Source organism: Castanea sativa, chromosome 10 (genome assembly GCF_040712315.1).
Source record: "Castanea sativa cultivar Marrone di Chiusa Pesio chromosome 10, ASM4071231v1".
Classification (NCBI taxonomy): Eukaryota; Viridiplantae; Streptophyta; class Magnoliopsida; order Fagales; family Fagaceae; genus Castanea; species Castanea sativa.
Window position 1 is genome coordinate 3,405,716 of NC_134022.1, and position 12,392 is coordinate 3,418,107.

General features: G+C 31.9%; 1 protein-coding gene and 1 long non-coding RNA gene across 2 annotated transcripts; one reads left to right on the plus strand and one right to left on the minus strand.

Annotated features, from left to right (window-relative positions):
• Positions 1 to 1,203: 1,203 nt before the first annotated feature.
• LOC142614303 (uncharacterized) lies at positions 1,204 to 1,937 on the minus strand. Its single transcript, XM_075786890.1, has one exon. The coding sequence runs from the start codon at positions 1,911 to 1,913 to the stop codon at positions 1,311 to 1,313; it is 603 nt and encodes a 200-aa protein (XP_075643005.1). The 5' UTR covers positions 1,914 to 1,937; the 3' UTR covers positions 1,204 to 1,310.
• A 3,930-nt stretch (positions 1,938 to 5,867) lies between these two features.
• Positions 5,868 to 9,845, plus strand: LOC142614089 (uncharacterized). Its single transcript, XR_012840357.1, has 4 exons — positions 5,868 to 6,003; positions 6,103 to 6,153; positions 6,235 to 6,294; positions 9,170 to 9,845. It is a non-coding gene; the product is annotated as an uncharacterized LOC142614089 (long non-coding RNA).
• The last annotated feature ends 2,547 nt before the right edge of the window (positions 9,846 to 12,392 follow it).

Here is a 12,392-nt window from a genome sequence, read left to right on the forward strand (position 1 = left end):
TATTAGAGCATTCATAGCCAGGTTTAAAATATAAATAAAAAAACATATTTTATAACTCATCTAACATCATATTTTTTATTTTTCATTTTAAATCCAACACAATTCAAGTTTTTAATTATTTGACTCTCTTTCTCAATCTCTTTTCCGTCACCCATAGCAGTTTCTCTCTCTTCACTTCACTCTCTCTTTCATCACCCACAATCAAAACACATCACAAAATTAAACCCCATAGCAAAAAAAAAAAAAAACCTCAACCATAACAACCACTACCACTAGGATCCACCACCACCACCTCCACAACCATCAACAACCACAACCAATCAGCAAACCCAAATAATATATATAAAAAAAAAACCACTAGATTAGGCAGAGTCGCAACCCACCACCACCGTCGCAGTCCGATCTCACCCACAACCCAATTTGATGGTGGTAGAAAGGCAAGAGAAGAGAGAGTAGTGAGAGAGGAGAGAGAAGTGAAAGGGGTGAGAGAAGAGAGAGCAGCAAGAGAGGAGAGAGAATGAGAGAAGAAATTAAAAAGAATAATAATAATAAATAATCACTTGCTACAGGGAGGTTTTACTTATTAAACTTTACTATAATTTGTGTCTAACTTTTTTAGCTATAGATACCCAAATGTAGAGGTTTTTTGGTGATTGGGGGTTGTTAAGTAAATATTTTACTTACAAACACCTAGGTGTAGAGGTTTTTTTGGTGTTTAGGGGTTCAAAAATAGCCATTTAGGGGTTTTACACCCCTATATGCCAATGCTCTTATTGTTGCATCGCCTTGTTTAAGATTTGGTTATTAATATATGATGGCTATGTTAGTATTTGATGATTTAGACTCTTTTTTTAAAAAAAATAATTTGAGATAGAAATCTTATTCTACTTTAATCTAAGTATATATGTATGTGTTTATAAAAAGAAAAAAAAAAAAAAAAAAAAGAAAGTATATATATGTGTATGTAACTTCCTTCTAGATACTTGAACTCCAATCCATGTTCTCCACCCAACAAGAGCTTGTAGTGGTTAGAAATTACAAAAAAAAAAAAAAAAAAAATCAATTATATTCTAAACATTATTTAATAGCCATGAATTCACTCTATTATCCATTATTGCTCTTAAATTGATATATTTTTAACAATATATGAAATATAAATGCTTAACAAAATATTAAAAAAAAAATAATAATAATAATTAATATATGTATAAGTACCATGTCGTATTTTAATATCTTAGAAAAATTTGTATTGCATCCGTTTCAGTTCTTCCTATATGAGCAGAACCTTGAACAACAAAGACAAAGAGAGGTCATTTAGATTTGGAGCTGCAACGTGAACTTATGTAAGTTCCATTCGATGTATGGAACCGGAGTTGACAGTCGAGGTGACACCAGAACTTAACGGAGCCAAGCCGCCATACTCTCCATTGAGTCCTTGAGTTCCCTTTGAAATCGAATGTAATTACCCTTTGCTTCAATGACAAGTCTACCTGATGCCTTCGAGCAGAGTCCAATGGAATTTCATCAGATGTGACCTCATAATTAAAATAAATAGAACTGTTTTTCTCTACATCAAACGGGTCAGCGACGAGTTTTGCTATTACTAGTCCTTGAAAGCTGAGAATAAAGCCAGTGTGTGAAAAACTTGCATGAGCTCTTGTGTTGTCATTCTCGGCCCTGATGATAATAGTCATCTGGGTTTCAAGTAGACCATCTTGAGAATATCGCATGGTGCCAAGAGTGGCATTTGCGACACTCAAGATAGGTATTCTCGGATGCATGACCATGTATCCAATGAACACTGCGGCGCCTGAGACTATCACTGCTATGCATATCAAGGAGCAAATTATGGCTAAACACCAAATAAAGGGATGGGTTCCTCTAAGATATCCGCGCTTTCTTTTGACAAACATTGAGGGAAAATGGTTGATGTCTAGGGATTGACAACATTCGGCAAGAGTGTCTATGGTTTTTACTATAATTAAGGTGGTGAATTTTTGGCTTGGCAAGGTAAAGAATTTAATTAGGCTTAAGAAAGGTTTTGGTATCTTCCTTTCTTAGTTTCAAAGCATTTGTATTCATATATACAAGGCTTCTGTGTAATATGACCCTCTCTACTACTCTATCTAGGAATTTTGGCTGCTTTTTTCTTAAAAAGCAAATTCCAAACTTGCATTGCTAAATACTACTTCATTAATTCTCTTTCCCCTTTGTCCATGAAAAGATATTGAGCCGTACAATATAAAATGATATCAAACTTCTTCAAAACAGGAATTGCATCCTGTAATGACAAGCACTACAAAAAAACTGGCCTATTGCGACGGGCCTATTGCGGCGGGTGCGAAAACTGCCGCTATAGGTCGCCTATTGCGGCGCTTTTTCGGCTCGCCGCTGTACATGAGATCTATTAGCCCGCCGCAATAGACCTAGTATATTGCGGCGTACTATTGTGGCGGGCCAGTGACCCGCCGTAATAGACCTGCTTTAGTGGCCTTCGGCTTAGATATAGCGGCGGGTCAATGACCCGCCGCAATAGACCCTGAAATTGCAGCGGGCCTATTGCGGCGGGTGCAAAAACTGCCGCTATATGTTGCCTATTGCGGCGCGTTTTTGGCCTGCCGCAGTAGATGAGATCTATTGCGGCGTTTTTTGTGACCGCCGCTATAGGTAAGGTTTTTGTATAAAATCAAATTTTTGTAGTTTACAATAACGCATAAAAAATGAGTTTAAAGATCAAATGGTAAATTACATCCGATTGGCATGCATGTTAAGAACATATAGAAAATGTGATCCAACGGTTGGATTTTCAAAATATGAATTCAACAAAAAGTTATTGGTTGGTGTAACATTTTTTAGAGTTACATCAAGTGTAACTTGAACCCAACCCTATATTTCTTAATTCGATATGAATTTTAACAAATCTACCGTTAGATTACACTATCTTCATATATTTTTTATACTTAAAAAATTTCAAGGTGATAAAAGATTAATAGTCATGTCATCAATCAATTGTTTAAATTCAAGTTTTTGTAGTTTAAAATAAGGTATAAAAGATGAGTTTAAAAATCAAATGAAAAATTACATCCGATTGACATGAAAATTGGCATGTATGTTAAGAACATATAGAAAATGTAATCCAACGGCTGAATTTTCAAAATATGAATTCAACAATAAGTTATTGGTTGGTGTAACATTTTTTAGAGTTACATCAAGTGTAACTTGAACTCAACCCTATATTTCATAATTCGATGTGAATTTTGACAAATCTACCGTTAGATTACATTATCTTCATATATTTTTCATGCTTAAAAAATTTCAAGATGATCAAAGATTAATAGCCATGTCATCAATCAATTGTTTAAATTCAAGTTTTTGTAATTGAAAATAACGCATAAAGGATAAGTTCAAAGATCAAATGGTAAATTACATCCGATTGATATCAAAATTGGCATGCATGTTAAGAACATATAGAAAATGTGATCCAACGGTTGGATTTTCAAAATATGAATTCAAAAATAAGTTATTGGTTAGTGTAACATTTTTTAGAGTTATATCAAGTGTAACATGAACCTAACCCTATATTTCTTAATTCGATATGAATTTTGACAAATCTGCCGTTAGATTATACTATCTTCATATATTTTTCATGCTTAAAAAATTTCAAGGTGATCAAAGATTAATAGTCATGTCATCAATTAATTGTTTAAATTCAAGTTTTTGTAATTGAAAATAACGCATAAAGGATGAGTTTAAAGATCAAATGGTAAATTACATCCGATTGACATCAAAATTGGCATGCATGTTAAGAACATATAGAAAATGTGATCCAACGGTTGGATTTTCAAAATATAAATTTATCAATAAGTTATTGGTTGGTGTAACATTTTTTAAAGTTACATGAGGTGTAACATAAAGCCAGACTTATATTTCTTAATTCAATGTGAATTTTGATAAATCTACCGTTTGATTGTGACCATAATTTACCAAAATTAACCTTTAATTACACTCTTCAAGTCCAACAATTAGATTTTAAATCTAAAAATGGCACGTGACTGACATGTGCTGTGTACTTGTATGATTATGTTCTCTCAATCTGACCATCCAATTAGTCATTTAAAAAAAAAAAAAGTAAACGTAGTTAGTCAAATATTAAAATTCTTACATAAATTTAATAATAGCCATGATAATTTATTTTTTATTTTTTAATTTTTAATAAGAATGTGTGATAATTTTTGTCGTGTGGTATTTTTTTTTTGAGAAATTTGAGTGGTGAATTTTATTGAGTATATGTGATTGTTTTTTGTTTTTAAATTTTATTTCATAGCTCATTAATAAAATAACCAAGTGACTTCACCAAATTGCAGATTTTTTTTTAATTTTTTTAAAAATAAATATAATTTTTTTTTTTGTTTTTATCTTCTTCTCTTATAATTTCTAAGTTGATAAAAATATTAATTTAACAACAATCCATTTTAATCTAACTGAAATTCATCATTATCATTAATATTTAAATAAAATTATTATTTTATCTAAATATTAAACCTGAAACATCTGAAACTTCCACAATTTTCCACATCATCATTTTAATGTTTTAAACTAAATAGTGTGAGAGTTTTACGTGAGTCTTTCTTTTTTCTTTTTCTTTGTATTGAAACCTAAAGTGAGTCCTTTTTTTATATATAAAAAAAATCTAATGTGAGGTCTAATTAAAAATATTATAATTATTTTTTAAATCCTAGTTCTAATATAGGTCTGTGAAAAAGTCAAAAATTTCAGTTTTCTATCATACATAGATAATAACTAGCCTCTAAGCACGCACTCACGCGCGTGCTCAGAGGCTCTTCTATTTTTTTGAAAATATGTTAATAATTTGCATCCATTATAATTTTGGATTACTATATTTTCCCATCACAAAATTTGATACTTAAATTTTGTGCTTTTTTTAATAGCAATTCAAACACAAACTCTCACCAACATATTTTCAAAAGTTTTCCCTTTTTATTTTTATATAGGAATTCAAACACAAAACAAAACTTGAGGATAATTCAGTAAAAATATATTATTAACTCCCACGTAAAACTAAACTATTCTTTTTTTCATCAAATCCTAAATTTCAACCTCTTTTATCTCTCCCTCTATTTTTGAAAAATTGCTGTTTTTTTTTAAATTGCTATTCCTTTAAAATTTCAATTCTCATTTTTTTTTCTTCTAAATCTCTTCTTCCCTATTTGAAAAGTATATTTTCTATTTGAATTCGGTTACTTCTTGGTCCTTCCTTTCTTTTATTTTTTATTTTATTTTGTTAAACTTAAATACTTTTAATTGTTCAATTACTTTTTTTTTAATCTTTTTTTTTGGGGAAGTACGTTTTTTTTTTTGAACCATTTAGGGAAGTATGTTGTGTTACTTTAAAGAAAAGAAAGAAAAAAATGTCAAAAAAAAAATTCTCCTCTCAAAATCTCGATATTTTTAAATCTCAAACAAAAATAATTGAATTTAAACAAAGTGATAAACATAAATTTGTTATTGATAAACTTCTCAAATTCAAATCCTTTAAAAAGAGTTTGTGTTTGAGTGAAAAGTTTGAAAATATCCACACACAAAAGGAAAAGATAAGCCCAAAAAAAAAAAAAAAAATCTGATACACATAGATAAGTATTAATATTATAGAAGATAATGAACAAATAAAATGTATGTTACCTTAGTGGTTAACACGTGTACCATGCATATTTTTCAAGGACTTTTCCAAGGTTCTAACCTCCATGACAGCTTTTTTTTTCCTTTTCATTTTTAAAGTTACTATTATCAAAACTACGTCGTTTTGGTTCTATTTAAAACTAAACATAAAAAACCCTAGACATCTCTTTTCTCATTCAGCCGCCCTCCTCATTCCCCATCCCCTCTTTCTCTCTTCACTCATCTCTTCCTCTTCCTCTTCTTTTAGGAAAAACAACAAACGCTTCGAAATCAAAGAGTGGAACGCCGTTTCTCTCTAGGCTTGGGGTTAATTTCTCTTATATCAAATTTCCCTTCTTATCTCTCTTTCATTTTTGTCTGAATTTTTGGGTTGCTTAATTTTGTTGGGTTTTGTGTTGATTGCAGATATTGTGGTGGATAACTGTGCCATCTGTAGGAACCACATCATGGATCTCTGTATGTACCCTCATAATTTTGAGCTTTCTTTTTTGTTTTTTAATTTTTGGGTTTTTTTTTCTAATATGGGGTTTTGATTAGGCATTGAGTGCCAGGCGAATCAGGCTAGTGCTACTAGCGAGGAATGCACTGTTGCTTGGGGTAAGAACTAACCTTAATTCTTTTTCTTCTTCTTTTTTATGAATATTTGTGTAATCTTACCCAAAAAAATCAAAGTGAGATATGAAAAATAATGGGAATATGTGATTAATAAATGGGTTTTTGTTTGTTTGCTAACTTGGTTGTTCTTTAATGTAATAACCACAATGGACTGATGTTTTGTTTTGGGAAGTATTAATATGTGTGAACTGTGTTGCAATCTCCATATGGGGTGTTTCTTTTTTACTTTTTCTTGCGTTTCATTTGATATGTTGGCGTGTATTGGGTCTTGAATTGGTTAATGTGTCTTGCTGAAAGTTAATATATAGCCCCATTTGGATTAGTGGGTTAAATTGGTCTCCTTTTTTTTTTTTTTTGTTGGGATATTAGTATTACTTAGCCATGTGTGATTAGGATTTCGGGCTTTGATTACATCTTGCAAAGTGGATATGGTGGGATATTAAAGCCTCTACTTGCCGTTGCTTCGGCTGCATGGTCTCCAAGAAGAAGTACATCTACACTAGCGATGATGATTGTTTTGTGAGTAGTGTTTTTTTTTTCTTTCTTTCTTTCTTTATATTTGGTGGTGTTTTGGATGTGGGTTTTGGATGTGGGTTTTGGATATTATGGTGAGAAAGTTCAGATTTTGATGTGAATTTTTTGTTTGTTTTTGGGGTTTTGGAATTGTGGGTTTTGGATATTTTTTGTGAATAGTTGGATTTTGATTTTGATTCGTTGGTGTTTGGTTTTGATTTTCTATTGTTTTGATTTACTTTTCTAATCCTCTATTTTCCACTTTAATTGTAGACTCAAAAATCTGGATTTTGTTTATAAAAATTAATTAATTCAAGGAGACCCCAGATATGGTGATGAAACTTTCTCATCCTTATTTGATTCAAATCAGAACTGGGTTTATAACATTTCTTTCTGATTTTTGAGCGAAAAAGAAATGGCAAGCGTGAACCCATTTGATTATCTTTTAGATATTCTCATTCGTGTTTGGGGATGGTGAACCAAATCAAGGAATCGAAGAAGAGAGATGGAAGTTGGTAATATTTGAGCACTCAATTTGTCTGTTGCTTTTGAAATTTTATATAAGCTCATTGGTTGTTGGTGTTGCTATTAGTTTTTTCCCTTGTCAAAGACACAGTGAATAAGAAGGGTGAAAGGAGGACAAAATATTAAAAAATATATCGTAAAAAACCAAGCAAAAATAACTTCAGATCTATTTGATCCTATTTGGTCATATTCGGTCCATTATGACAGCTTTTTCCCATTCAGTTTACTTTGGTGGTTGGCTCTATTTGGTCCATTATGTCCACTTTGGTCTAATTTATATTTTATCTCTACCATTCAATTGCTTTTCTCTACCCCAATATTCAAATTTATATTTTATTTTAATTTAGTTTTATTTAATTTTGGAAGTCAAAATTGTATTTTATTGGTCAATTATAAAATTTTTTTAAAGTTAACTAGGGTATTGTCTTTTATTAATTTTCTAGAGTCAAGGTTATTTTTGTAATTCAATAATTGGGATTTCCCAAGGTATTAAAATTACGATTTCCTAACTCAATTAGAATCAGGGTTAAGTCATATATCAGCACAATATTGTATTCCTACATAAACAATTAACAATTTGATTGTTTTAATAAAGTTTCTCTTGAAATTTGTTTAAGTTGGTGCTAACTCCAATCAACCTTAGGTGCTGACTTCTAGGTTTGTTCTCTCTTGCTTGGTACTGATTCCTAAGTTATCTATCTTTTATTTTCTATTATTCAAGTTGTCAAATATTAAGTTACATATTTAATGTTCTTTTTCATCATTCTTGGACGTGGCATCAATCAATAAACTCCTAATAGACTAATTGAAAATATCAGTCATTCAATTCTTACATTGCATATATGCTGTTGATTCTCATTAAGGTGAAGTTTTGTACTTTCTCATACTTTCTCATGGGCTTGTAGATGTATATCTAAATTTGTAGTCCTTAGAAAGATTACACTATTTCTGCCTTTCTCATGCATATTATACCATACTGTATTTGGCTCCACCCATGATATCATCCTCGATTAGGGGAAATTTTTTATTTTCATTGAATGTTATAATTTAAAATTAATTCCTTGACTTTTTTTATTGGTTTGGAAGTTAAAAATTAATAAAACTACGTTGTTTTGTTGCACTTAAACGTGATAAATGGACAAAGGTGAATGGAAGGACAACATTAGAAGCAGATTGAAATGTTAAAGATTCAATTGAAAAAAAAAATTAAAACTATAAGGATGAAAATGAAAATATGCTAAATTTATAAGTTTCAATTTTAATTTGACCTAATTATCACTTAATTGATGAGTGATGGTTCAATATTTTTTTACGCTTGTTATACTGAGTTCAAAGAAAGCTCAAGTCACCTATTTTTGGGTCTTTGAGTGGATGCAAATCCTAAAGGAAAATCCTTTTTTGTATTATGATTCTTTAGAATCCTTAGGATAATTTACTATGGAATTATTAAAATTATAATATCTACCCGTACACATAAAACCAACTAAGTTAGTGGTGGTTCTCATCTCATGTCATATCTCATATATCAAATGTAGTTCTGAGTCACATTTAAACTTAATGTAGTTCTTCAGAATTTTTTTACATAAATTAAATTTGGGAAGTTGAAAAGCAGCTGGTGTTTATACAGATCACAATAAATAGTTTTAGTTACTAGGTTGGAGTTTTGTTATTGTCATAAACCTAGTTTTTTTAGCGTAGATGGCAAAATTTCAAATTTGTTAAACTAGATAGCTTGGTTTACCCTATTTGTTGTTTGTTGAATAAAAGTTTCTTTTTGTCTCACTTTTAAGTTTTAATATTTCACTTTATGATCTATCAGCCACACATTTGAATCTCATTCAACCACACGAAGTTTCTCATCAATTGCTTAAGCCCTGTGGGAAAAGCTCAGGAATAGTGATGGAGCTGGGACTATAAAAAGGGATGTAATAGAGAGGAACATGCATTGAGTGAAATTAAGCTGTGTGAAGATCTAAAGAAAAAAAAAATAGTGCTTTGTTTAGAGTGGAGATCTTGTTGCGATCTTGGCTTCATTGGGTTTCTAGAGAGGTATTATTGTATTTTTCAAATTTATTGTGAACTTCAGTTTTGGACATAAACTTAAGCATTGCATTCTCTATTTTATTATAGTAAATTGTTTCCTCTATATGATTTAGAGGGTTTTCAATCTTGCATGATTAATTTTCTTGTTGCACTTGCGGGGTTTCTTTGAGCCAGAAAATGGTGCTTTTGTTGTTACTCATATCCTTATAATGTTGATAAGGATAGGATTGCATGATTACTGACAACTTGGTTGGCTGGTTAAGTTGTAGCTTTTTAGCACACGTCTTCCAAGTGTTAAATTTTTGTGTAAATAGGTACATTAGCATAGTTAAGAGGATCAAGCAGTAACTTTTCTTTTAATAATTATTGTAACAGGTTTGAACAATATATTTGATGCAAAACAGGTTCTTTGAAACAGGTTGTCCCTTATATTTGATGTAAACAGTAGTTTCAAAGCCCGCTGGAAAAAAAAAAAAAAACCTATAGCGGCGGTCAAAAAGCGCCGCAATAGGTTCACAATTTATCTATTAAACGTGGACCTGTAGCGGCGCTTATAGCCCGCCGCTATAGGTTCAAACCTATAGCGGCGGTCAAAAAGCGCCGCAATAGGTCCACATTTTATCTATTAAATGTGGACCTATAGCGGCGCTTTTTGACCGCCGCTAAAAGTCATTTAAAACGAATTTGAATGTTGTATAGCGGCGGTTTTATGCCCGCCGCAATAGACTAAAACTGCCGCTGTAGATAGGCGGGCTATAAGCGCCGCAATAGGTCCACATTTTATCTATTAAATGTGGACCTATAGCGGCGCTTTTTGACCGCCGCTAAAAGTCATTTAAAACGAATTTGAATGTTGTATAGCGGCGGTTTTATACCCGCCGCAATAGACTAAAACTGCCGCTAAAAAGCGTATCTACAGCGGCGGGTTTTTGTACCGCCGCAATAGAGATATTGCGTCGCGACAAGCCTGGCGGGTAGAACCGCCGCAATAGGTGAAATGGACCTATAGCGGCGGTTTTTGGGGCTTTAGCGGCGGTTTTGGCCCGCCGCAGTAGGCCAGTTTTTTTGTAGTGAAGATTTGTAGCTAAAAAAGCAAGGAATTACTACTCTATATAGGTGCCTTTTTCCAATTAAATTTCAACAAATATTCAAGAATTGAAGATGTCAATATTTTTTTTTTATACAAGATAGAATTTTTACTCTAGCTTAATTTAGTATAATCTAAGTGTATATATGTGTGAAGCTCCCTCCTGAAGTTTTGAACCCTGACCCTTACCTCCACACTCCATAAGCATTTATACCTGTGGAGCGACTATCGTACTAAAAGTGTGCAGTGGTATGTCAATATTTTATTTGTGCTTTCTTATTTTCAAGTTGTATTAATGAGCTGCATTCAAACAATTTTGGAAACAATTAACGAGCGGTTTTCACTCTCCTCTCCTGTGCTTTTTCTTCTTAAAAAAAGAAAAAAAGAAACGAAAAACTTAATGATAACTACTTGTACCTTGTCATGCCAAGGTCACGTTCAAGATCAATTCAACTACTTTCTAAAACAAAAGGACTAAGTAACGTGGTACAACCTGAAACACTTTAAGTAATTGTCAGTCTTTTGGGCTAAATATGGAGCAGTAATATATAGGATGATCATCATGCATGCATGGGTCTGAGTTGAATATTAACAGTTGCTATTTTTTGGCACCGTCAAAATCGGACGATTGTGTTGTCTATGAGTATGAGTAGGTGGTCTTAATCTTTGGGCTGACCAAGACCCAAGTTAGAGTCAAAATCTTGTTACCAACCTAAAATATGAGTTTAGAAATTCAACTATACGTTTGTAGGTCTTTGACATCACGCTTGTTCAACTAGGGTTCCTCGTATTAATTGTACTATGAACGTGATGTCATGTGCACTAGTGCACCCAATTATAGTCCAATTAGTCAGAACTGATAGTGCTCCCTGCCAACCACAGCTCTCACACCCCCACTTACTTGTTTGCTTATTATAAATAAATTGTATATATATAAAAATAAATTATATGAATATGTGTCTGTTTTTTAAATTGTTTATTTGTATAGTAGTATTTATTAAAAAATATATATTATAATTTTTGATAACTTTTATATTAAATGTGTGACAAAAATGTCAAAGTTAGTTTATTTCAAAAAAATTAAAAAAAAAAACTAGATTATTTGTTAAAAAGCAGAGACAAAAATCAGAAAGCAAAATTTTTTCACTAATTCCCAAACACACACACACACATATATATAAAGCAAAATCAAATGGATCCGAGAGAGTCTAAAATAGATCATACTAGAATAATGTTAGAGACATAACTATTTTCATAACTTAGTAAGATAGCATAATACGTTGGGGATATTACACAAAATAATAATGGAAGAACAATGTTAACATAAAAGACAAATAGAAAATAGATAAATTGGAGGCACCATATTGTTTTCTTTAGACAATATTTGCCCTTACAATATTGAATGGGCTTGAATTTAGGGAAAAAAATTTAATGGGCTTCAATTTTTTTTTTGGTTGGGCCAAATTTGGGCCCAATAAGTTAAACGGGGCCCGCGGGGCCCCGCGGGGCGGGTCTGGGCCCCGAGAAAAAAACCCGATTATTATTCGGGCCGGGTCCGGGTTTCGGGTCTTGGCTCGCGGGTCGGGTCCGGGTATGCAAAAACCCGGCCCGAACCCGACCCGTTGCCATTCCTAAATAATCTTTACCATAAAATGTCATACCACTTTCTACTGTGATTTATTACAAATATTTTTTAGGGATTATTACAAATTTTTTAAAACCACACACAAACACACACACGTACACACATATATATATATATATATATATATATATATATATAGAGGTATTACTTCTACTAATGTAAAAATTTCACTTACTTGATCATGCTATAGTATTTCCTCTCCTCACATTAGTTTGTGCAAAAATTTCTGTCTAGTTTAATATAAGAACATACTTTTTTTCTATTTTT

Coding starts and splice junctions, on each gene's coding strand:
- LOC142614303 (XM_075786890.1), bottom strand. CDS start 1,913: ATGTTTGTCAAAAGAAAGCGCGGATATCTTAGAGGAACCCATCCCTTT.